Raw genomic sequence first — 26888 nt, forward strand, 5'->3', positions numbered from 1 at the left:
ATGGTGGCAGTGGTGAATCACGGGGAGATGGGCATGTGGAGATGTGGTTGAGTCAGGAGCAAGGTCTGAGGGATGGTGAGTAGCTGACCCTGTGGATTGGAAGGGGTAGAGAGCATAGGAGGTGCAGAGCCCCTGCCATAGGACAGAACCCAGCATTTGAGGAGCTGCTGGAAGCTGCTGTTGGTCAGAGATGTCTGAGGAGGGCGAGGCTTGTGTGAATACATGCACCGGGACAAGTGAGGACGTTTCCAGTAGCTTCAGCTGGTGTCAGTGTTTAAAGTCTCCAGCCGCAGACTGGCGAGTGACATCTCGGAGCAGATGAGTCGGGGCCTCTGTGGCCATGTTAGAACGACAAGCCCTGCTCTTTTCCTTCCCCCCGAGGGAAGTGGAGACGGCCTGAGCAGCCCGTTGCTCTTGTCCCAGGGTTAAGTGGAGGCAGCCTGCAGCATCTCCAAGTGAAAATTACCGTGGTGATCATTGTGATCATTGTCCTCCGAAGACCCGCCTCGCCTCGCTCTGCAGTCTGCTGGGGAGCTCACAGCATAGTTTGTGTTGACCCAGATGACAGTGTTGCCAAGACTGGGGCTGGGCAGCAGCACAAGTCTCCCTTCCCACTGCACACTTTGATTGCTAGGTAGCTCCTGACTCGGTGTGGTCCCTCTCTTCCTGCTAAGCGTCACCTGTCTTCACTTGACTTCATCCCCTTTACTGCCAATCTTGTCTTTCCCCAACTGTTCTTCACCTGTTACGTGGGTCCAGAGGTCATATTCAAATTTGAAGTCGTAAACCATCTCCAGCCTTTTAAATCCCCATCGGGAGAGTACATTGCCATTCATTTGCTGTCTTTTGAACCTGCCTGTGTTGTGTCTTCCTTCTGAAGTAAGCCTCCTTCCTCCCACAAAGGCAAGCGCTTTGTTGTTGTGGGGAGTGGGAAAAGCTAAATGACCAGAGAGTGTACACCCAGTGTTCCTGCAAATGCCAACATTTTCCCTCCTAATTTCATGACCTCTCTGCTCTGCTGCTTTACTAGGTCTTTATCTCAGACAGCTGGGAATCTCACCGTTCTATAGGAGCTGGGGGCAGGGACCAGTGCTGAAGATGTCGCTGACTGATAGAGCATTTGTTTAGCATGTGCAAGGTCCTGGGTTCGATCCCCAGTACTGCCTGCCACAAAAGGGCCTGGGCTGGGGGAAGGGATCTGGTTCGGAGTTGGTCTGATAGAGGCTTTGGTGTCAGCACTCACTGAACTTGGGAAGCTTCCTCGCTGATGAGCCTCACTTTCTCTCACCGTGGGCTTCTGCCTGGGTTTTCTCTTACTCAATGCAGATGTGGACATGAAGTACAGTATCCTAGGAGACATTCTTTTGGAAATTTCGGAGCAAGAGATTGTAGTAACTATCCCAGCTACTGTTGTCAGCATTTTTGATCATAGAACTTGGTGACAGACTTGTATGAAGGAGGGGAGAAAACTATCAGAAAGGAGCCTAGGAAGTTCTTGTTCTACAACCTTAGAAAAAAAGCAACCTGGTTTGCAGAAAATCACTTGTAAGCTGGTGTGTGCCCTTAGACATCCAGATTTCATGTCCAGCTAGCAGTATCAAATGGATATTCAGATAGAGTCCACTGAAGAGACGTGAGTGCCACCCCTCAAGCACGTTTCCATTTCAGGGAGTGCTGTGCAGCTGTAAGCTTCCCCTAATCCAGCAGAGTGACTCATGGTCTTGGTCTTCACCTCCCTACCTCCCATGCCACTGCCCTTGGGAAGATACGGCGTGTAGAGCTAGTCTGCTATGGTCGGACTCACACCACAAGTCTATGTTAAGTTTAGTGCAAGGTGGACCAGTTACAATCCCAGCCTTCCTGCCCCTGCTCGCTGCCTGCAGTGGCTCCTCTGAGCCTGTTGTTGTTCAGTTATAAATGACATGGTTTTGGTGACAGCTCACAATGTCTGCTTCATTGTAGACAATCCAGCTATTAGTATTGCTTCCCAGGAGTGTCAGGTTTCTTTTCCAAGGAAATATTATTTTACCTACTTTTTCTTTCTTCCCAGTCTCTCTTACAATAGCATGTATAAAATATATTTTTAAACATACAGTGTCTCATGCCCAGATTTAGGCTGCCTCACTAAAGAATGGTGACATGGACCATGCCTGCATTCCACATGTCAGCGTGGTTCAGGGGCAGCACAGCTGTCTGTTTAGTGTAAGTGTAATGGGTTAGACTCAGCAATTACCCAGTTTACACAGCTCTTTACCTACTCCGTGGTCATGTATTAATTTCCTAGCCCTGCCCGAATCCTAATAACACAGCTGTCACTCTTTGAAGTCTCATTTTTGCTAGAAGCAAAAGGGAGCAAATGTTTGGGACCGAATGACATCATCTACCCTGGGGTGGGTATTTGCGCTCTGAGTTCTTCTGCCTTCACCCTGTTGCTCTCGCCTTCTCCCCTTTACTCCTCCCCCTCCCTTCACCACTTCCTCCTTCCCTTTCTTCCTTAGTTATTCACTCATTCAGCCTTTCACCACTTTGCTTACCACCTCACTCATTCACTCCGTTCACCCTGTTATCCGTCCGTCCGTCCGTCCGTCCGTCCGTCCATCCATCCATCCATCCATCCATCCATCCATCGCTTTTCTCTTCCACTCATTGGCTCCCTTACTCCCTCCCCTTCTCCATTAGTCTGTCTGGAGTCATTGATACTTTTGATACAATTGGTAGAGCTTCTTTCAAATCAGGAAACTTGCTGCACACAGAGAGCTTTCTGAGAACTGTGTGCTGCTGGAGGGCTCACAGTCAGCTGACTCAGGGGACAGGAGCCAGCAGTCTGAGTGCCGTGATGGTGTTATACTTCACTCTGCACGTTCGCGTCACCATAGTCCTTTCCTGCCTTAGCCAGTCTCTCCATGCTGCGGCATGGTGTTTTCAGTCCAGTTATGGAAAGAGATACAGTGATGTAACTTGGATCAGATGCCCATCCTGCATCCAGCAGTAGGGCCAGATCATGTGTAGTCTAAGTGCTGTCTCAGAGGCCCTGCAGGTGAAGCAAGGGGAGGAGCAGGAAGGTCTTAGGACAGACCCCAAATATCCACATCCATCCTGTCAGCAAGGTGATGAATGGTCTATGCTGGAAAGACACAAGAAGCCCCAGACAGATTGTTTGCAGCAAGGTAGCAGAGAGGAGTACATACTCCTGACCAAGTGAGTGTGACAGTTATATTGACTCTGTAGTACAGGGGATGAAGGCCAGACTAGGCTGAAGTGTGGTAGGTCAGACAGGTTGGGTCAAGCTCATAGCACAAGCCTGAAGTGAAGGTGCCACAGCCGGGCACAGGGTGTGCCTTCTGCAGTTATCTGACTTGGGAGGTATTCCGGGGACTTTGGGTAGCTTTAGTATTTTTAATTAATTAAAATTAATCTAGTAAATTAAAAATTAGCTTTGGAGACAGGGTTTCTCTGTATAGCCCTGGCTGTCCTGGACTTGCTTTGTGGATCCACCAGCCTCTGCCTCCCAAGTGCTGGGATTAAGGCATGTGTATTTTTAAAATTGAAACATTCTGTGATTTTTTTTCCGTAGGTAGATTCCTAATCAGAGTGCCCCCCTCAGTTGACCATTGAGGTTGTTTGTTTATTTATGTACAAAGGGGGATGAGTGATTCTGTTGTTGTTTGGTTTTAGAATTTGTTATGATTTAGAGACTTCAGATAATCTAATTTTGGTAGCCTTTGAAGCAAAAACTGGTTTTAAAATAGTTCCAAGAAGACCAGTGTATTAATTTGTTTTATAATCCAGGTGGCCTGAGACTAAACTGCTTTTGTGGGTCATGAACTCGAGTTGTAAGGAATACAAAACATTTCCTTGTTCTGTGCCCAGGGTCCCTCCCATGGTAGCTGGCAACTCATAGAACATCTGTGTGACGCATGCGCACCAGGGGTCCTTTAGTCTGTCAGACAGCACAGTGGGTCTCATTCAGCTTCTGCTGCACTGGGTGGACCGTGCCCTAGGGGGAGACACTTGGGTGGGCCGTGCCCCTTGGGGTGAGAGAGTTGGGTGGACCGTGCCCCTTGGGGTGAGACACTTTTCTATTCTCATTCTTCTTGGCTTTTTCTTTCACATCTATACTTTACTGGGGCTTTGTTTTAAATCTTTTCCCTATATTCTTGTTCATCCTAACTTTTAAAACTGTTAGGAGTCAGGAAGCCAGTCTGGGTGCTGGGAATCAAACCCTGGTCTCTGCGAAGAGCGGCCGGTGAGCGCTCTGGTTGCAGAGCCATCTCCCCACCCTGCCTTCTATTTCTTGGGCCAAGAATTGAGCTAAGACAAGGCACCTGCAGAGTTTGCCTTTACTTGGCTAGCTGGATAAGTTTCCATGCTGTCAGAGCTGCTAGAAAGGCCATTTGTCTTCTGGTTACTGTCATTTGGATAACTCGGGGTCACCTTAAATCTCGTAAGAGAATGCTGTGGGGTCCATTTACATCAGCCTCAGGCAGCTCAATCAAGGGCCGTTAGGGTCCAAATCATTTATGACCTACGGGTCCTAACCCAGCATCTTCCCCCCAAAAGGGCAGTTCTGCACAGAAGACGTGGATGAGTGTCTGCTGCAGCCCAATGCTTGTCAGAATGGAGGCACTTGCACCAACCGCAACGGAGGCTACGGCTGCGTGTGCGTGAACGGCTGGAGTGGGGATGACTGCAGCGAGAACATCGATGACTGTGCCTTCGCTTCCTGCACGCCAGGCTCCACCTGTATTGACCGTGTGGCCTCCTTCTCCTGCCTTTGTCCAGAGGGAAAGGCAGGTAAGGCCAACAGAACAACCGGGCTGGAGGTGGAGGAGGCCGGAGGCTGTGAGCATACACACTCTGGCCTTCTCTTCCACATGGCACCTGCCTTGCGGTCTGGGGAGATCACGCAGGACCATTCTGGAATGCAGTCTGTAGTGAAGTCATCTTCCCTAGACATTCAGCTCCAGGAGAATTCCTCACGACTCTAGCCAGAGAAGCAGCCCAGAAATCCACACTAGATGGCCAATCCATGGACTCAGAGTCGATTTAGGATGAAATACCCATTTATTCAGAAGAGTGTTTCCCCTGTGTTCCTCTTCCTAAGAGACTTGGAGTCCCTTGGAAGAACTCTTTAGCGGGCACCGTTGACCTTGTTTCTGGACAGCATCTAGTTTTAGGAGTAGCAGAGCACTGTTCAGGCAAACCTATTAGAAGACACCTCAGTCAAGAAAACCTTACCTGGCCGTCTTGAGACGTCTTTGTGTTTCTGCCTTTCCCAAAGCCACACTTCTAGCTTGGTGTAAGCTAGACTGGAAAATCAGGTTCCTACCAGTACCCTGCAGAACAGGAAGCCCAATAGTACTGCCTCCTCCCTCCTGCACTTCCTCATTCCTGGGCACTTGGCAGAGCCTCATCTCCCGTCCCCTGGCACCCGATCCAGGAATGTGCTGATACGATTTCTTGGGCGCTGGAGAATAGACAGGTGATGCTGAGTTCCGAGGCTAGTAAGATGGCCAGTGAGCCCATAGTCACTAGGGAATGTGACACTGGAGGAGGAGGATGCCGGATAAAACACTGGAAGCATATTTACAAGAACACTTACCAGAATTTCAGATTTAACTGGGCATCAACTGTTTTTGTTTGCAAATGCTGGTACTCTCCACAGGATATCGTCTTTTTCCTGCTTTCCTCTGCAGATACACACCCTGCCTGAGAGCTCTAGCATAGAACTCCAGCCTGAGCCCAGGTTGTGAGCAGCAGCTGAGGGCTGCGGCATGTCCCTAGTGTAGGATCAGATGAAGGGAATATTGCCTCCAGATCTTGATATTAAGTTTGCCTCTCCTGCTTTTGACAAAGAAAAAGCATTTCTCTAAGAGAGATTTTGTGTGTATGTTCTCTTGCTCTATCCTGAAACAGGGCTCCTGTGTCATCTGGATGATGCCTGTATCAGCAACCCTTGTCACAAGGGGGCGCTGTGTGATACCAACCCCCTGAATGGGCAGTACATTTGCACCTGCCCACAGGGCTACAAGGGCGCTGACTGCACAGAAGACGTGGATGAGTGTGCTATGGGTGAGTGCCTGGCCTCTCTCCTGGACCTGGGCGCTGTGTCTGCTCAGCAGTGTTTCAGTGGGAGTGTTTTGTACTTTAGCAGCTGTTACACCCAAACCTTGATTCCTTTTTCCTGTTCTATGCACATAATTTACAGTCGACCTTTCCTGTGCATGCGTTCTGGGAATTAAGTGCAATGGCAGGTCTAGACTTGATTCTTTTTTTTTTTTCTTTTTTTCTTTTTTTCGGAGCTGGGGACCGAACCCAGGGCCTTGCGCTTGCTAGGCAAGCACTCTACCACTGAGCTAAATCCCCAACCCCTAGACTTGATTCTTAATAGAAGCTCCTGAGCTAAGGTGACAGCTCAGCTGTTAATTATGTACTATGTTTGCAGAAGACCCAAGTTCAATTCCCAGGACCCACATCAGGCAGCACACAATTCCTTGCAACTCCAGATCCAGGGACTGTGACCACATCTTCTGGCTTCAGACATACATACATACACATAGCTAAAAAGAAATAATATTAATATAAAGTCCTACCTCCATAAGGATTTAAAAAAACAGCACAAATTTGGAGATCGCTCCTGTCATTTCTTCCTATAAATTAACAAGCAAACCTGAAAACAGAGTGATCTTGTTTAATTGAAAATGGGGCCCTTGCATGGTAGACTTCAGACTGCCCTCCATTATCCCCATTTGTGGAAACTCTGGCAAGGGTCCTGGTAACTGGTTCTTATGTGTTACAGCCAACAGTAACCCTTGTGAGCATGCAGGAAAGTGTGTGAATACAGATGGCGCCTTCCACTGCGAGTGTCTGAAGGGCTACGCAGGGCCTCGCTGTGAGATGGACATCAACGAGTGTCACTCAGACCCCTGTCAGAACGACGCCACCTGCCTGGATAAGATTGGAGGCTTCACCTGTCTCTGCATGCCGGGTAAGCAGCGATGGCCAGCCGTGTACAGGACTACCCACTCCCTGCACTACAGCTATGCCAGCATGTGCTTCCCCTGCTGATTGAACAGAGCTGAGTCCTGAACCCTCTCCAAGCCTCAACACTGCAGAGAAAGAAGAGACAACTGGGATATAGAGCAAAGCAGACCAGATCAAACCAGAGCACCCTGTCACCCTCCAGATTCACATAGTGGGAAGCCTCAGAAGCCATTACTCGCTAAAACCGTCTAAACCTTCAGTTTCCTGATGCCCTGATGGATTACATGTGCCATCCCATCTCACTTATAGAATTAGACGTTGGCCACACTTAATGCACACTTAATTCTGCTTGCCCAGAATGAGACCCTACCTTAGTTATGTCCTCGGGTGACTGACTCCTCAGTGGACAAAGACAGAATGACATAACAGCACAGGTCAGCTTTTCTGTTAATGATGGAAGCCAGCATGCTAACCTCAGAGGGAGCTCCTCCTAATCCTGATCTGCACCTCAAGTTGCACCACTTCAGTTGGCCTTAGGAAGAGAGTGGGGGGGGGGGCTCCAGAAATTAGAAGTTGGCCACAGAATATGGGGAGTCCTTGTTTACATGCTGTGTCCAGGGGTTAACCCTTGCACTGGTCACTTTTCTTGTCACTGTGGTGCTATACCTGACAGAACCAATTAAAGTACCATAGACAAGTCAGTCCATCCTGGCAGAGGAAGACATGGGGCAGGGCGTGTGGTGGCAGCTCCTCAGATTTTGGTGGGTTGAGAGGCAGAGATAACAGAAAGAAAAACAAAGCTAATTATTGCTGCTCTCCCAGCGAGGCTGCGTCTCCCACAGGGTTCCTCTCCTCCTCACGCTGCACCAACTGGGACCAGGTGTTCAGGCACACGACCCTGGGAGGGGTATTTCACATCCATCCCATCCCTGCCCCTTCACCTCGGAAAAAATGTCTTACGGCATCTACATTTTGTCCACTACTGGGACTACTCTATCATGTGAAGACTCTTTTTCTGTGAGGAACTGCTCATGCTTGCAAAGGTTTTGAGCTATCTCTGCACATTTGTGCTTTCTTGGCTAGAATGTCCCTTTATTTCTGTCTGAACTGCATGTGTGGTCCATTTGTTCAGGTTTCAAAGGTGTGCATTGTGAACTGGAGGTGAATGAATGCCAGAGCAACCCGTGTGTAAACAATGGGCAGTGTGTGGACAAAGTCAATCGCTTCCAGTGTCTGTGTCCCCCTGGTAAGTGCCAGCCACCTGCCCCTGTGTTCTTCCAAAACACCAAGCCAGCTGACCACAGGAAGGGGGGAGGGGTGGAGTGAATGTGTGTGGGCCAAGCATGAGGAAGTCGTTAAAGCGGCTACTTGGGAAGAGACTTTGTGTATGCTGAGGTGGGGAACTGTTTTAGCCAGTATGTCTTCCAAGTCTCTTGTGGCCCGAAGTCCAAGTCTGTTCTTGAATGGCCCCTGACCTCCCTGTCTGTGTATATATTTCAGAGTGCTCACACCTCACAGAAGTGCAAGATTTTATTTTTTCCTCGTGAGTCATATTTCTAAATCCCAAGACATTTGTTCCATTAAGTCCAGGCCGGCAACAAACGTCAGATTTTTCCGAGGTCTCTGCCTGTGCTGATGTTGAAGGCATGCCAGCCTACTGCTGTGGACAGTGGCTTTTCTACTCAATCTCCAGAGTGAAGGTCCTTGCAGTCTGGGGCTACAGTTACTAGCTTGAGACTCCACCTTTCCGTAGTGTCTCAGTTCTTCTTGCTTCCCCTGGAGATGGTGCAGAGCATTGGGTGTGGAACCCCAGTGCCTCTGACCTCCAAGCTTTGCCTTGGTGACCCCATGGCATTTGCTCTGCTAGTGATTCAACCCACTGTTCCAGTAAAGGAAGATGGGGTCAGTCTCTGATGTGTCTGTCACCTTGGTGCCTCTTCCAGGTTTCACAGGACCAGTGTGCCAGATCGACATTGACGACTGCTCCAGTACTCCCTGCCTGAATGGGGCCAAGTGCATCGATCACCCGAATGGCTATGAATGCCAGTGTGCCACAGGTTAGTGTCAGCACGCTCCGCAGCCCTTTGACAGACGCTCTATCATCAGGGCCAGCAGGGCAACTGTCTTCCACTAGCTGCTCAGTGGGTAGTGCCTGAGCCCGGGGTCTGCTGCGTCTTCTCACTGCTTCCTGGCCTTCAGGGCAGGAAGGCGATCCACACTTCCTCCTTACATGCTGCCTCTGAATATCTTTCCTCCCCACCCAGCACATAGGTACTGACTATGGTTTCTGTCTTACAAATCTGAGTCTGGAGACCAGAGATGGAGTCTCAGCGCCCTTCCAGGAGCGTTATGCTACTAATATCTAAATACATACTCAAACAACAAACAAGTCATGAGGAGAATCACAGCATGAGTTAGAAACAGGCTCTTAGCTTAGGCATTGTGCCTCTGATTCCTCTCAGGTCTCAGGAAGCATACTTTGTTCCCACGGGGGTGCAGAGCTGATGTCTGTTGTAGGTGTGGACTCTGCTGAGTGGCCTCTTCCTCTTAAGAGTGACTGCCTCCTGTTGGAGCTGCTCCAGACACTTTCTAGTCTGCTTCTGTGGTGCACGACCTCACATTAGTGAGGTTAGGTCCTAGATCTCATGTTTAAAGGACAGGAGGGGGTTGGGGATTTAGCTCAGTGTTAGAGTGCTTGCCTAGCAAGTGCAAGGCCCTGGGTTCGATCCCCAGCTCCAAAAAAAAAAAAAAAATAAAAAATAAAAAAGAAAAAAATAAAAAATAAAGGACAGGAGGGCCTGAGCTGCTCAGCGGCAACGGCACCTACCTCACAAGCCTAGAGACATGAGTCCCCTCCCAGGCCTCATGGAGGGAGCTTGTCCCCTGGCTTCCTCATGCCTGCTATGGCATGTACACACCCATACCACCCACTGAAACATAATACATTAAAAATAAGTATAAAAAACAAAAGGGAGGAAAGACCTGAGCCTTTTAAGAAGAGGTGGGATGGGACATGGATCGAGTTATACCTCAGTTGTGGCACGCTTACATATCTCATTGTCTTTTTATAAGTGGATCATTTTATTTAATGAGTATGTATTTAGAAATTAGCATAAGACTCTTGGAAGGGCTCTGAGACTCCATCTCTGTTCTCCAGACTCAAATCTGTAAGAGAATATGTGAAACCATAGTCAGTACCTGTGTGCTGGGTGGGGAGGAAAGATATTCAGAGGCAGCATGCAAGGAGGAAGTGTGGAGCGCCTTCCTGCCCTGAAGGCCAGGAAGCAGTGAGAAGACGGCAGCAGACCCCGGGCTCAGGCACCGGGCATTTCAGTTCTACAAACGCCACCAAGAATCTGTGAGCATGGGGTCCCCAAGCTAGAATTCTAAATCAAACAGACAAGGCCAGCTGTGAAAATTGCTCCAGACGTGGGACGTGCAAGCTAGTAGGGCCTTTATGTGTAGACGCCATATGCTTCCTGGTTTCAAAGGCTCCTCACTAAAATTCCTTCTGCAGGATTCACTGGCACACTGTGTGATGAGAACATCGACAACTGTGACCCGGATCCTTGCCACCATGGCCAGTGCCAGGATGGGATTGACTCCTACACCTGCATCTGCAACCCCGGGTACATGGGAGCCATCTGTAGTGACCAGATTGATGAATGCTACAGCAGCCCCTGCCTGAATGATGGACGCTGCATCGACCTGGTGAACGGCTACCAGTGCAACTGCCAACCGGGTACCTCAGGTAGGACAGTCCCTCCCTCCGTCTGCCACTCCGTCCTCTGGGATTGTTGGTCTAAGGTGACAACTTTCTTTCTGCCGTGTGTCTGGTGGGGCCTCAGGAATTTCAGGCAAAGGTTAAGACCTTTGTAGTGGCGAAGTAAAATGCCTAGGGCTCTTCGCAGGCCACCTGAGCCGGGAGGGGAGGCGACTTGCTGGACGAGGGCCTTCTCTCTCCTATCGGGAGTTCTGGAGCTGTTTCAGTGGGCATTTCACAGATTTCCCTGAATTCCATTTTACCTGTGAGAGGAACGATCTTGGACACAGCTATAGCTGTAGACAGAGAGATACTGTGAGAGATCAAAGGGAAATGTCTTAGTGGAAGATTAACCAGTGTGAGCCCTTTTGAGCAGAGGACCTGCCTGATACACAGGGTGATTTGTTGGGGACTCATCCTGGACTTAAGGAAGTTGGCCTATGGAAGGGGCAGAGGTAGGGGAGTGGGTAGCTGCCCTGCTTTTATTGTGTTCCTTCAAATCCATTTCTTCAAACTTGTCAAAGGTCCTGGTCTTCATCCAGGGCCTCACACATGCCAAGTTTGAAAACAAAGTCCTTTTTGAATTGCTCAAGCATACGAAAAACATCCCATGCCTTCACAGCTGAGAATGCGGGCCCCCTCCCCACATTTAGATAACTCCCTCAAAGGGCTGAATAGAGCTTTGTGAAACCTTCCAAAAGCAATTTGCTTCCGGGCTGGTCCCCAGACATGAGAAATTGCAGTACGAAGGAAAAGTGAGAGATTTACAAGCAGTTGAATAGGAGTCTTTAGAATGGAGGGGCTGTGTTAGCCTTGCTGTCTCCCTCATTGTAACCAACATGCTGGAAACCTGGTGAGTGGTGGGTTGGCAAGAACTTATTTTCCTCTTGGATTATATCCTCTTGCCAGAGTGTATCAGGTAGACTTTCCTTCGGGGGACAGAGGCAAGAAGTTAATATTCATGGTTTGCGGCAGGCAGCATGCAGAGGGAGGCCAAACCCATCGCTGCAGCAGTTTGAAAAGTTAGAGCAAAGAGCTGCAGGCAACATCCGGAGTTGCTGGTCAGTATTTAGTGGAAAGGAAGCTTGTGCTGCGGGCCTGGCTGGAAAGCCCACTTAGTAGACAATGTGGATAGACAATGTGCATGTATCATGCAGTCTCTGTTAGTAGTTTGACATTTGGAAGGAATCATCATAGCCTTGCTAACCACTCCTGTGGTTTGCACTATCTGGATGCTTAAAGCGAGATAGACTCAGTTACTTTTAGGACCTTCTCTCATTTGTGCTTTACGATGATAAACTCTTGAAGTAATTAATTAGTTCTCTTGAGTTTCAACTAAACTAAAATGGCTTGAACTAGAAGAAACAGCAAAGCAGACAATTCAGCAACAGCAGAGAAGCCTCTCATGGACTCTAAGCAGCAGTAACATCCCAGCACAGGCGGGACGGCTGCAGACCTGAGTCCCAATGGGCTGCTCTGTCAGTGTAGATGCTGTGGCCCAGCTTGACTGGGTGTTATTCCCAGTTCAACTGAACCATGACCCCAGGGACTAAAACTGTGCTGGCATGCTAGGGCTTCATGGATCAGGGGCTGATGGCTAGAAGGCCCGCCCTTGTGTACAGGAATATGGAAGCTTGTCTCCTATTAATTAATGGTCCTCGAGGTTAGCCTCATCAACATGGGAAGGCTTATGGAACTAGCATAGAGGTGGTAGTTATTAACAAATGTGTGATCACAGATGGTACGTTGGTGAGTGAACCAGCATGGTGGCATTTGGTCCAGGAGTTTTACCTGTCTATATTCCACAAAACAGTCTATGGAACCACAAAGCTTTCTTACATGCACTTTAACTAATGCACTGTGGTTTCTTGTTTGTTTCATTTGTTTTGTTTTAGTTAAAATGGGATTCTAGAAGTGTAGGATGCCGCTGTGACAGCTCACAGTTCGGGCTGCGGCTGCTCCTCCTGTCTGTGATGCTATCTCAACCCGAGGGCTGAGAGTTTGCAAGTTCCACAGCGGCAGATTTTAATGTCTTCACCAAAGCTGTGAAGCGGACACGTGTTTGTTTGGCTGTGGGTGTGTAGATTTGTGTCCATCTGGTTGGGGCCCGTAGCCTGGATCCTGGCTGAGATGCTGACAGTTTTACCTATATTGCCTTTGTGCTGTTTCCATGACAACAGAGTAGAAGGGACAAATCATGGCTAAGTATGAGTAATCCAGTCCTCTTGGCTTCTCAGTCCTGGATTCTGTGGATTGTACTTGGCGAAGGGCTGCTTTGTTCTATTCGGAGTGCCTGGGTTCCCTTCAGGCTTCTGACTGTGGAGCACCACAGGCAGAAGTGCCGACATTCCTGTGGTGATACAGAATCATTTCTCTGCCTCTCTTTACAGGCCTTAATTGTGAAATTAATTTTGATGACTGTGCCAGCAACCCTTGTCTGCACGGAGCCTGTGTGGACGGCATCAACCGTTACAGTTGTGTGTGCTCTCCGGGATTCACAGGTAATGCTCTTGCCTTTGGACGGGGCCTCCATTTGCCCATCCAGTTGGGAAAGGGGCCCCTAAGTAAAAATCAAATTTTCACCCTTTTCCTGTTTCTCGTCGTCTCTGGAAGGTTTGCAATCTGCTTCTGTTCTGCTCTGAACCAGTTTCCTGTTTCCAGACCTTTGCTAAGTGGAAACACAGCACTTCCCTTAGCGTTTCAGGTCACGTGTTTCTTGCTACCTGAGAATTCCTAGCAGACTGTAACTTTCCGTCACTGTGCTGGAGTTAATGCCTCCAAAGCCACCTTTGTTTCCCTCCAGCCACTGCCTTCTGTAAAGCTGTGCCCAAGGTAAACCTGCATGAAAACACTGACTGCTTGTCCTGGGTCTTGCCTCTTCTGGGAGCCTGTTTGGGGAGGGCATAATTTGAGGAGACCACCAACTAGTTTGGCTACAGTAAGCAAGATCATTTTGCCCATGAAAAGAAAGTAGATGAAGATAATACTGCATATGACCCTTCCTTAGGCTTGGCCCTCTAGAGAATTCGCACATGTGCCCATAGGTGAAGTACAATCCACACGCTCTCTTCTTCCTTGCTAATATCAACCGTGTCATTTATGTTCCTGGACAACTGTCGTGAAGGCTCCAGAGGAAGCCTAGGCTCTCCCTGACATCTAATTATGGTAAAGGTTCCGTTGTTAGGCTACACGGTGTATCATGCTCTTTCTGGACATTACCATACACATGCAGATGTCTATAATAGTACTCTTAGGAACTGCCGTCTGGTTACCTGCTCCCCAGGTGAGCAACCCACTTTAGAGCTTTTGGCAGAGCCTAAGGGCAGCCAGAGCCAGGTGAAGAGATGCTGGGTACTTAGTCTCTCTATGCCAGCGGTAATGTGGGCGCTCCAGGAGCATCTGTGGCTTTGGTGGCCCTCGGTTCTTCCAGGTGACTGAGAAGCCGGTGTGCTGAATGTTTCGTGCCACGACCCACTGAGGCAGCACGGTGAATTTGGGCATCCTGAAAGCTGTTCTCCCAGATAGGTGGGAGCTAACTAAATACACAGACCTGTTGAAGTGCATAAGAGGAAGAGGATGCCTAATTTGTATGAACAGTGTACTCTGAGCTAGGAACCAAGATGCTTACCCCATCTCACTTAGTTGGCACAGCTGCTGCTGCCCCTGTGGCACTGAGGAGAGGGCAAAGAGCAGAGAGGGAGAGTGATGTTCTCAGTGCCCGCAACCAGGGCTCTGCCCCAAGCGTCTGACCTCAGAGTGCAGGCTCATTCCCACTGCATGGCCAAGGGACAGCCTGTTATGGTTTCCTTCAGGATTTACAGAAGACTTCTCACCGGACTTAGTTTTTTAAATGTCAGTGAATCATATTCTGTCTGTTTTTAACATTCAGCAAATCAGCAGGGTCAAAGGGGGAGCACACAGGCTAAAAATACTCTAAGATAAACATAAGGTGTAGCATGAACCCACAGAGCCAGGAGATGGAATGTTCCGGCTGCTGGGCGGTGCCCCTTCTTGGGAACTGCTTTCTGGTCCAAGAGGCTGTTTTGTAAATCTGTTGCTGGAGATGTCCAAGAGTCATAAGCCATAACTGTGAGGTATTTGGGGTTTTTCCTTCTATTTTATTTTAATCATTTCCCTGACCATTTCCATAAGAGCTTTAGAAGGTCCAAGGGAGGCCTTTGTCTCTTCTCTTTTTACGGCTGTTCTCTGTTCTCCCAGGAGCTCCAGATACTCTGATTAGATGGGAGAAAGTTGGACATCATGTGATCCTATAAACGCCTTTCCATTTTCCAAAGCCGCGTTGGTGTTTGGATTACAGGCCTAGTGGCAGACTCCCATAATCCTAGCTGTTCTGGAAGCTCATGCAGGATGGCCACAAGTCCAAGGTCTGCCTGGACCATGGACTGAATTCAAGGCAGCTGGGCAACTCAGTAAGAGCTTGCTTCATAAAGAAAAGTACCGAAGTGAACAGCAACAGCAGGGCCACAAGACAGAGTGTGGAGTAGAGCACTTGCCTCTGGTGCATGAGGCCCTGGGTTCCACCCAAGCACCAAATACCAAACCACAACAACAAGAACAACAAAACACAAAAAGTAAAACAAACAAACCAGTCTTCCCAAAGAGAAACAAAAAGCCCAACCTCCCCCAGATCTACTGTCTTCCTAAATTCTCCTAACCGACCATGAATGGAGTTGTTCTGTCCTCAGTTAACAAATATGGCCACAGAGATGGAGCTTGATAAGCCAGTGAGCTAGAGAGCGCGTGCACTCCTCCCAGGGGCACAAGCCCGACTCTTTCTCATCCTCTGCCGTAGGTATCAGAAAAGAAATTCGCAGGCACACTGGCAAAGGAATAGTCTACTGCTCTCCAGCCCTGACCCCACTCGCACAAAATGCCTTCAGACTTTATCTTGAGAATTGTTTAAAGGCAGATGAGGGGCTGGGAACATAGCTCCGGGGAAGGATGCTGGCTGATCCCAAGTTTTCTCCCCGGTACCAAAAAAAATAAAATAAAATAAAAAAATAAATGAATGAATGAATGAATGAATGAATGAATGAATGAAGAAGAAGTGGCTTGGAAGACTGAGGTAGGACATACAGAGGAAGAGGAAAAATGGCAGCTATCCCAGACTGTGGGACTTTACCACAGGAACCACTAGTGATGGTTCACAGTGCATGGGAGGCCAGCAGCCTGCTCATGCCTTCCTTTAAAGGGTGTGTCTCCTTTATTTGGAACCTTTTGAACTAAATATAGTGTTATTCTCTTTTAAATCAATTTAAAAAACCTTCAAACCTGATTAGAACTATTAGAACACTATGTTCTTGAAGTTCATAAATTCCTTCATAATGGTCGCTAGACTTCACTCCCAGCGCTGTAGGGAAAAGTTTAACTTGGAAGCATTTCAGAAGGCTAATTCTCAACTACTAGAAATATAGAAAGACATTCATATGCTTAGCCATAGTGTTGAGTGCAGCATAAGGCAGTGGTGATGAGGGCTATACGGCAGGCGGACCTTCAGTCGTGGGTGTCTTCAGCTTCCTGTATTGCCCTTTGAAATGTGGTTGTTAGGCCCAGCCGTCATAGCCTATGGTAGTGGGGCCTAGAAATTTGTCACTTTAAAAAAAAACATTTTATTTACTTATTTATTTATTGTGGTGCCTGTGAAGATCAGACAAGGACATTGGATTTTCTGAGCTGGAGTTACAGGCACTTGAGATCCATTGAACATGGGTGCTACCAACTGAACTCTGGACCTCAGTATGAGCAGTCAACATTCTTAACCACTGGACCATCTCTCCAGCCCTAGAAACCACATTTTAAAGAGATGTTTGTACATTAGAGTTTGAAAACCACTGGTCTAGACTGGGAGTCACTGAAGTGTTTTCTCAACTATTGGAGGGCAGTAAATGCCTGCTTACGGACTACACACAGAGTAGAGTATGGGTTAACCCTACTCTAAGAATGAAACCGAAGTAGCTATGTTTTTTTTTTTTTTTATCGATTTAACATTAAACTAGCAGTTCATTCACATCCCAGTTAATTGTGATTAACCAGAGATAGAAATGTAAAAACTCAACTGAGGAAAAGTGATAGAACACATGGGAGACAACACACCCTCATGCACGCACGCACGCACGCACGCACGCACGCACGCACGCACGCACGGCAGCACCAGGAGGGGCAGCTGTCTCTGGTGACATCCTTAATGCTTGTGAAGTTCTGAAGTTCTAAGCTAGACGAAGTCGACCTGAGAGTGCCGTGGCTTTGATCTGCTGTCATTAGTAACTTCCCTTCCTTATTAATTGGAACTGCTCCTCAAGCCTTCGTTGCATGGCATGACGTGCTTCTCCATGTTAGTCCTTGAATCGTGAACCTTACAGCCTGCCTCTTTGGACAGTGTCTTCTTATGTGTTCAAATCTCCGTCCCTTGAGAATTGAGAATTTAAATATGAGTAACCCGGCTCCTGACCCCTCTACAGGGCAGAGGTGCAACATAGACATTGATGAGTGTGCCTCCAACCCCTGTCGCAAGGGTGCGACGTGCATCAATGACGTGAATGGTTTCCGGTGTATGTGCCCTGAGGGACCACACCATCCCAGCTGCTACTCACAGGTGAACGAGTGTTTGAGCAGTCCCTGCATCCATGGAAACTGTACTGGAGGTCTCAGTGGGTGAGTAGCTGCCATTGCTCACAGCTTCCAACGGGCCTGCATGTGCTAGCTAGAAGCTACTAATTGGCCTCGGTCAAAGCCAACTGAAGGAAACACTAACACAATAGCTCGTATCTGTCAGTTGGGAACTTGACCTGATATTTAGGTTGTCCAAATCACTGCTTTGTCTGTAGAACCTGACCCATCTTCTCAGGCTGAGAACTTACTTGAGAAATAAGGACTGTTTCCTTTACATAAGTAATCAATGAGGACCCCACGGAGGGCCCAGGAATCCGTGCATCTACAATTGTGTTTATATTACAGGATTGAGATCTGAGGGCACAGATTGACAACCCCACACCTTACAGCCTATCCCTGTTCAGTTGTGGAGCCTGCGGTAGTCCATTTGCTGCCTGCATGCCCTCAGAGCTGTTTGGCATGCGATGGCTTTAGAACAAGAGTGTCTTAGACACGATGAGCGGCTGTATGCTCTTGTCATAACACAGCGTGGGCATTGCCACGTCTCAAACTCAAAGAAAGGAGAACATGTTAGATAAGTTTGTTTCCAATCCAGAACATGATGATCTTCAAGACACCCCACCATGGCTCTCTCTCCTCCACTCTTTCTCTCCATTCTCCTCCCACTTCCCAGCTCCCCTTCTCTGACTGATCTGATACAACATGTAACTACTAGCGATGTTGGGGTCAGATGTTATATGTGTTTCGGGTATCTTCAGCTTGTCTTGCTCGATACCACGCTCTCTGAGGCAGGATCTTGATCCTAAGAAAGCGAGCCTGACCTGTAAGACTCTAGTCAACCTCAGCAGGCTTCAGTGGCTTATTTTCTGATGTTTGTACTAGAGGTTCTGAGCTTTGTTCGTGTTCATGTTTCCTTTGATTGCCCCAGTATGTTTGACAAATCATAGCTCTGTGGCAGTCCACCAGCTTCCGGTGAGCCAGTTGGAAGCATATGCTGGTCTTCCAACTGAACATGCTAGATGGATTCATGTCCTTACCATGTGACGGTGATTCCAGTACAGATCCACAGAAACGCAGAAATGAGCTCACGCCTGTAATCTTTGTACTAGGGAGGCTTAATCAGGAAGATTACCATGAGTTCGAGGTGAACCTAGACCACATAGTGAGTTCTAGGACAGCCTGGGCAACAGAGTGAGACCCTGTCCCCAAAATACCAGACAAAAGAAAAGGAAGGATGCACCTGTCTTCCACCTATCTCTTATGTGCCTCTTAAGACTCAGTTGTACCTTTGTACCACACAGTAACACCTCTGTCTTCTTGCAGCTATAAGTGCCTCTGCGATGCAGGCTGGGTTGGTATCAACTGCGAAGTGGACAAAAATGAGTGTCTTTCTAACCCGTGCCAGAATGGAGGGACATGTAATAACCTGGTGAATGGCTACAGGTGTACATGCAAGAAGGGGTTCAAAGGTGAGGTGAAGGCCCAGCTCATTATACCTGCTGTTTGCTTCCCTTGTTGTACACTGGTCCACATCATGGTCTCTGACTCTTTTCGTTCTGTAGTTTGCTAATACAGTAAGTATGCTAAGCAGTTCGTGTTTCCGAGACATGTGCAAAATAAAATACGAGTAGATATCTTTCTGCCTTCAGCCTACCTGAGATAAACCATTGGGACAGTAATACTTAAAACAAACAGTTAAGACCTCACTTAGGGGCTGGCAAGATGGCTCTGTGGTAAAGATATGCGCTGCCTGACACCCTAAATTCCAGTGTCTAACTGTAAGCTTCCTGGCCAAGGCTTGATATACAGTGTCAGGTTGCTTCTTGGAGTGGGCCGAGGGTGTTGTACTTAACTGTCATTGGACCCTGTGCTGTGCTCAGGGCCTTTCCAGCAAATCCTTACACGTGAGCTATTCTGGACACTTAGTTTCCTGTGTTTTTCTGGAAAAATAGAGAGCAGAGGAACATATCTCAAAAATATTTTACAGTTCTCCTTGCTTTGGGCTATTTGACACTTTGGTGTGTTTTAGAACTACTCAATTACAGGTTGAGTGTCCCTAACTCCAAATGTGGAGTCTTCTAAAATCAGGAACTTTTTGAACACCAACATGAAATGAAAGTTCATGAAACTTTATTTCATGCACAATATTACTCTAACAGATTGCATTAAACCATTCTCGGTTGTGTGTAGGATTATTGGAGAGAGACGTGATGACATCCTTTAAGTAGCTTGTTATTTATTTGTAAGAATCCTCACTTTATTGCACCCTAAAAATCCTAAACACTTCCGATGTTGTCTTAGCGTTGCTATTAATATGATGACACCACGACCAAATGCAAGTTGGGGAGGAAGGGTTTATTTGGCTCACACTTCCGCAGCACTGTCCATCATGGAAGGAAATTGGGACAGGAACCGAGGGGCAGGAGCTGACGTAGGGTGGAGGATGCTGCTTACTGCCTTGTCTCCCGTAGCTTCCTTGGCTTGCTTACTTGTAGACCCAAGGACCACCAGCCCAGGAATGGCACCACCCACAATTGATAGCTGGGCCCTCTGCTATCAGTCACTAGTTAAGAAGTGCTCTGCAGGCTTGCCCACAGCCATATCTTACAGGCATTTTCTTTACTGAGGTTCAGTGTGTATCTCAGTAACATAGCTGTCCAGCACAGATACCAAGTCTTTCAGAGAAAGGATACCCAGACGACACCAGACAGGTTTAGGAAGTCTCTGTTCAGATACTTGTGTTCTGATACATTACATTTGCCAAGAAACTTGAATATTCAAAAGCACTTTAAAAAAAAATCTCACTGTAACTTATCAGCGATCACATGGAAAATGAAACTATAAAATCAAAATCTGTTTGTTCAGTGATCTGTGAGCACCTTTGAGCCCAGGCCTCTGTCTTCCTACTCCCTTTTGCTCACAGTGCTCTGGCTTCTCCATTTTTAAGAGTCTTGTTGGGCCACATTGGAGGTGCAAAGATGGGTGGTGTCTGGGTCCTGCCCTAGTCCCATTCTGCTACTTTTTTTTTTCCATCTTTTAGTGGGAATAAATTTTTTGCCTTTAAGTAGAAGAAGTATTTTTAAGGCCTTAGGACATAGCTTACTGATAAGAGAGATTACACGGGAGGACGAGTGGGTACACTTCAGGGATTTCCTTTATGAGTTTGCCTGTTTTCTGATCAGAACCTTCCCGTTTAAGAGCCCATGTTAGGGGGTTGGGGATTTAGCTCAGTGGTAGAGCGCTTGCCTAGGAAGCGCAAGGCCCTGGGTTCGATCCCCAGCTCCGAAAAAAAAAGAACAAAAAAAAAAAAAAAAAAAAGAGCCCATGTTAGGTAGAACAGCCAGCTTTTCTGCAGAGTGAGTTCTCAGTTCATTTTGGAGAATCCGGTTACATAATGAGGTGCATTAGGCCTGAACTCAGGCACTCTTCTCATCGTTTTGATCAACCATTGACTGACTGTATCTGAGACCCGAACTAAAATGAATGAGCAGGTGCTCCCACGACCCTAGTTTCCACCAACCACTAGGAGAGCCGGTCGGTAACTGGGGTTATAAGAGGCTGCCGGTTCAATGTGCACGTGTCTCCTCCTCCAGGCTATAACTGCCAGGTGAACATAGATGAGTGTGCCTCGAACCCGTGTCTGAACCAAGGGACCTGCCTCGATGACGTCAGTGGCTACACCTGCCACTGCATGCTGCCTTACACAGGTGGGTACTGCAGGTGCAGGCCTGGCTGGAGGGGGTGCGTGCCCTGGGCTAGGCTGTGCCAACGTGCGACTTTCCGAGACTCACGTCTGTGATGCTGCTCTGAGGACCCCGTTTGGCGTCTCTCATGATCTCAGAGGCTACATGGTAGTGGGAAACAGCTTCCTTCCTTTATGCTTTTCAGTGTTCGGGATTTGTTTGTTTGTTATTCTTGTGCTAAGGATTGATCCCAGGGCCTTGCGTCTCCTTTGTATTGTTTTGTTTTTATTTTTTACTTATTCTTCTCTCATAGATCATGTCCCCAACTGCAGTTGCCCCTCCCTCCTCTCCTGTTGTTCGGTGAATTTTTGGGGTGAACTTTTAGATGACATAGCCTTTGAATGGCCCATGCTATTGTGGGTCACCCTCAGGGGCTCTGCAGCTGGCCCACACCCTTAGCCCTGTGCTTTACTGTTTGGGCTTTTAAAGTTATATATGTCTAGAATTCGGTGCCTACTTGGCCCAGCAGCATCCATCCTTTTGACACTATAACACAGTATTGTGGAGAAAATTCACAGTAATGTGTTTTGCTTTCTGAGTACAGAGTTTTAGGATGGCTGTTAAAGCTGACTTTGCTGTAGCTTGACTTCAGAAACAACGGAATAGCCTGTGAAACCCCCGTAAAAGGCACTTGCCACCAATCCTAAGAGTACTCAGTTCACCTGCTGAAAACTAATGTGTTAAAACATACTTGGTGCCCTTTTGGTGAAATCATTTTTACTTCTTTTAATTGTTCTCTAAGTTTGAATTCAGTATTCTAAGGCAGGAAGCACTCGTTGGCAGGCAGATGTCAGCATCCCACTGACAGCAGTAGAGATTGCCCGGCAACAGAGATGTGGGTGTACAATGCAAAGAGCCGGCCCCAGCGGTAACAGCTGAGGAAGCAGCCAGCACAGAGGCTGGGGGTTCATTCAGTGTTAGACAGGGCTTAGCGTGTGCTTCTCACTTAGTCCACAGAAGTCCTCCCTGAGGACATGCTAGGTAAGGTCCCCGGGTTAACTGTATTGGGCCAATATTGGGAGGAGCCGGTATCCGTTCTCAACCTGTGGGTCACGTGCATATCAGATACCTTGCACACCAGATATTTATACTATGATTCATAACAGTAGCAAAATTACAGTTATGAAGTAGCATGAGGAACTGCATGGCACCCCACTGAGCTAGAACCTCTTGGCTGCTGCTGTAGCTTGGGGTTCTGACAGAAGCACATCTGGGTTTGCAGTCTCTGGACCCCCTCCTTTTCTTGGTTGATTCCTTATCACAGGCTGACATTTGTTTTCCAGGCAAGAATTGTCAAACGGTGTTGGCGCCCTGCTCCCCTAACCCGTGTGAGAACGCTGCAGTTTGTAAAGAGGCACCCAACTTTGAGAGCTTCACCTGCCTGTGTGCCCCTGGCTGGCAAGGTAACGATCCCGGATGCATGCTGCACCGTAAACAAAGATGACATGGGAGGCCACAGGCTCTTTGGACAGGAGCCACTAGCTGGAAGGGCTCCTAAGACCTTCCCAGATTTCATCTGTATAGTCCTCAAGTAGCTGAGACCCTCCAACCCAAGAGTTTCAAGCTATGAGTAGCAGTTGGGAGGAGTTTCTCAGGGACATAAATGCCTTACTGGGACCTCCTGCATCGGACCAATCAGGTGGCCTTCTGCATCAAAACACTCTAAGCTCATGGTGTACTAAAACTTACACCTACCCAGACTTACACCCTGCCTTGATCTCTGTGGGAATTTTCTTCTGAAGCCTGGCTATTCCTTACCCTTTCTTTATAGGTCAGCGCTGTACAGTTGACGTTGATGAGTGTGTCTCCAAGCCGTGTATGAACAATGGCATCTGCCATAATACTCAGGGCAGCTACATGTGCGAGTGCCCTCCCGGCTTCAGTGGTATGGACTGTGAGGAGGACATCAATGACTGCCTTGCCAGTGAGTACACCTGCTCCTGGGCCCGGAGAGAGAGCTCAGTCACAGTGAGGACCCTGCTCCTTACACCGGCATCGACATCCCACACTCTAGTATTTTTAAGTCTTCCTTTGGAAGCTACTGTCTTCAGAAATCAAAGTAGTAGAATCTGTTCTAAGCCTCTTTCTACAACATTTTAAATTCTGACAAACTAGGGACAGTGCTGTGGTAGCTTTCTGAGAATATAGATTTATGAAGGGCAGTAAACATACAAAAACTACAAGTATTTTAATGATAGAATTCATCCACTTTTGGCAAAATGATAGCAAAAACCGTCAACCATGGGGGAATGGTCCTCTAAAAGTCCTTCTGTTCTACTTTCTGTCCCGCACCACCACAGACCTGCCTCTGCCACTGTAGATAAATTTGTACCTTGAACCACTTGATATAGTGCAGCTCTGTAGGCATGCTCTGGTCGGAGTCGTGTTTCCGGCTGGCTCACGTTACTGAACCGGTTATGTTCACTAGTGTCTTCTGTCTTACTGCCCAGTGGCCTCCTCTCTGGCTGTGCACATTGAGCATGCTCAGCCCGTCGGTGCCGAGCATCAGACACTCACCCACTCTAGGCCTTTTGGTTTTGGAATATTCACATCTTGGGGATGTGACCCAAGTGGAGGCATGAGGCTCACTCATGTTCTCACGTGTATTTTGCAAGAGTAGGCCGAAGGTAACTTGATGCAATTCTTTCAATGTATCTGAATGCTGACTGTGGAATCCATTTTAGTTGTTCTTGTGACATGATATTGACCTGACCCTTAAGGGATTTCAGATTTTGGAGAGCTTTGCAGTTTAGACTTTTGGATTATTTTTACCAGTGCTATTTATTGTTACTTGTTTGCGTTTCCAGTTTTTAGGTATTATAGATAAAAACGTTATGATAGGAGTGTAGATTAATGGTTTAATTCTCTGAAATAAACGCCTGTGTGTAGGATGAGCTGTGTAGTACCTGCAGTAACTACCGATAAATCACAACAGTATTTCCTAAGGTGCTTGTTCCACTTTTCATTCCCACCAGAATTACAACGCAGAAGCCTTACTCAGACTCCATGTCTACAAATACTTGATGCAGTCAGTGTTGAACTTTAGCTCCCACACTGTGCATGCATCTCACTGGTATAACCAGCCCTCCTGCCCACACTGCACTGCATCTCACTGGTATAACCAGCCCTCCTGCCCACACTGCACTGCATCTCACTGGTATAACCAGCCCTCCTGCCCACACTGCACTGCATCTCACTGGTATAACCAGCCCTCCTGCCCACACTGTGCATGCATCTCACTGGTATAACCAGCCCTCCTGCCCACACTGTGCACTGCACCTCACTGGTATAACCAGCCCTCCTGCCCACACTGCACTGCATCTCACTGGTATAACCAGCCCTCCTGCCCACACTGCACTGCATCTCACTGGTATAACCAGCCCTCCTACCCACGCTGTGCATGCATCTCACTGGTATAACCAGCCCTCCTGCCCACACTGCACTGCATCTCACTGGTATAACCAGCCCTCCTGCCCACACTGTGCATGCATCTCACTGGTATAACCAGCCCTCTTGCCAACACTGTGCACTGCATCTCACTGGTATAATCCTCCTGATAATGGTGCTGCCACCTTTGCTCATGGTCTTTGTGCGCATGCCTGTGGTGGAATGTCTAATTAAGTCTTTTGCCCATTTGAAAACATGTTGGGTCATTTATCTTATTGTTTAGTTCATTGTATACTAGGTTTAAATCCACTGTGAGGTGTTTGCCCAAGGGCTGTTTCCAAGCACATTGTTTTCCCTTTGAAGGGAAAGATGACACCATGTTTGATTTTTTTTTTTTTTGGTAGTTTATGGTTCACATCTCTAAAGCCCCTGAGGTTTGCCTCTGATTCTTCAGAGTCATGTACCTTCTCTTTCTTCTTAAAAATGTTGTGCATAATGGGTGTATACTCCTTAAAGCAGCAAGATACGGACTCTTTATTATTAATTATCATCATTATCATCATCATCATTATTGCCATATTTTAAATCTTTTTTTAATTACTCTCTTTGAGTCTTTAACTTTTAATTATTTTAGTTTGGTTTGGATTGAGCTTTGGTAAAATATGTTTCAAAGATTCCATCTGTCTTAGCTAAGTTTCAGGGCTCTGATAAAACCTGTGACCAAAATCAATGTGGGGAGAGAAGGGTTTATTTCATCCTCCTAGTTACAGTCCATCCCTGTGGGGAGTCGGGGCAGGGACATGAAGTAGTGGCCATGGAGGCATGCTGCTTACCTGCTTGCTCCCCATGGCTTGCCCAGCCAGCCCTCCCCTCCTTCCCTCCCTCCCTCCCTCCTTCCCTTCCTTCCTCTCCCTCTTCCTTTCTTTCTTCCTTTCTTCCTTTCTTTCTTCCTTCCTTCCTTTTCCATAATAAGAATCCTTATCCCATGCTATTTATTATCTTTTTATTGATTCTTTGTGAGTTTCACACCATGTACTCCAATCCCACTCCTCTCTCCATCCCTTCATATTTACCCTGTTACCCCTGCAACCTCCTCCCCAAATTAACACACACACACACACACACACACACACACACACACACACACACACACCATATAAAAGATCTCCTCGTGGAAGCTGTAGTGTGTCACAGTGTCCCACAGTACATCCCCCATCCATATATCTTTACTTGCGTATGCTCAGTACAATGGTCTGGTTCGAGGTGTCTGGCTTCTGTGACACCATGGATATTGGATCCTCACCTGGACTCCTCCTGGTTGTCCTGATGTCGCTCAGTGTCATGGAGATCCTGCAGCTTTGAATCAGCAGAACTGGCCCTTTTTTGTATCCCTGCCACTCACAGATGATAGAGATTTTGGGGGAATTGGGGGTAGGCCAAGTGAGAGCCCTGGATTTGGGCCTGGGTGGTAGCTAAGCTGGTTAGCCTACAGGGTCTCCCTTACCCATATCACCAGGGCTAGTGCTTGAGCACTGCTTTGGCTGGGCCACCAGTGCCTCCCTCTGCAGGAGGTGGGATCACCTCTCCTGTTCTGCACTCAGCTCCACTGTGCTGCCCGTGCTTCCCCAAATGCTGCAGCCATTAAGGGGCAAGGCTAGCATGTCTGTTCTCATGCCCTCTGCCAGCTCTCCTGACTAACTGCAGGTGGCTGGGGACTTGGGGGCAGGGCGTCACACTCACGCTCACATCCTCAGGCTGGCTCACCTCCACTACCACCACCAGGATCAGCTCTGCTGTTCAGCCTGCTCTCTCAGAAACCAGGATCCACAGTGGGCTGGTGTCCTCCCACATTAATATTAATAAAAAAAACCCACCAACACAGACTTGCCTGCAGAAAAACCTGGTGGTGGCATTTTCTCACAGGGCTGTGGTTTGTGTTGAGTCAACAAAACAAGAAAGACCTGCGTGGCACTTTACCTAACTCTCCACTAATAAGTTATTTCCTGAATAGCTAGGACATGTATGCTCATTTTTCTTCTTGTATCTGCTAGTGATCATTTATTCCTTCTCTCTTGGAGAAGAATCTGTTTGGATAGAATTCATTTTCTCACTCTCATAGCTCAGGCTGCCCTGGGAGTCCTTGTGCAGCCCATGCTGGCCTCCAACTTAGGGCAGTTCTCGTGCCTCACCATTTAAATGCTGGGATTACAGTGTGAGCCACCAAGCCCGACTCTTTTCTTCTTGAACATATTGTGGGGTGTGTTAAATAACTCTCTGATAAAGTAGAGGCCACTTGACCTTTCAGTTCATTGCCTAAGTTTTCCTTTCATATTTGTGATGGTTTCTGCCATTGTAACTTAACCCCCTGCATGCCAGCAGCT

The 26888-nt window shown here is 47.7% G+C and overlaps 1 protein-coding gene across 1 annotated transcript in view; it reads left to right on the plus strand.

The window, feature by feature from the left end:
* Positions 1–26888, plus strand: part of Notch2 (notch receptor 2) — a 133379-nt gene that overhangs the window by 77281 nt on the left and 29210 nt on the right. The window contains 12 exon segments of the mRNA NM_024358.2: positions 4561–4794; positions 5917–6072; positions 6800–6988; positions 8117–8230; positions 8928–9041; positions 10502–10735; positions 13138–13248; positions 17227–17419; positions 18701–18846; positions 20971–21084; positions 22404–22523; positions 22892–23044. Of these exon segments, the coding sequence (NP_077334.2) occupies positions 4561–4794; positions 5917–6072; positions 6800–6988; positions 8117–8230; positions 8928–9041; positions 10502–10735; positions 13138–13248; positions 17227–17419; positions 18701–18846; positions 20971–21084; positions 22404–22523; positions 22892–23044 (1878 nt within the window).

This window comes from Rattus norvegicus, chromosome 2 (assembly GCF_021556685.1).
Source record: "Rattus norvegicus strain SHRSP/BbbUtx chromosome 2, alternate assembly SHRSP_T2T, whole genome shotgun sequence".
NCBI classification, from domain to species: domain Eukaryota; kingdom Metazoa; phylum Chordata; class Mammalia; order Rodentia; family Muridae; genus Rattus; species Rattus norvegicus.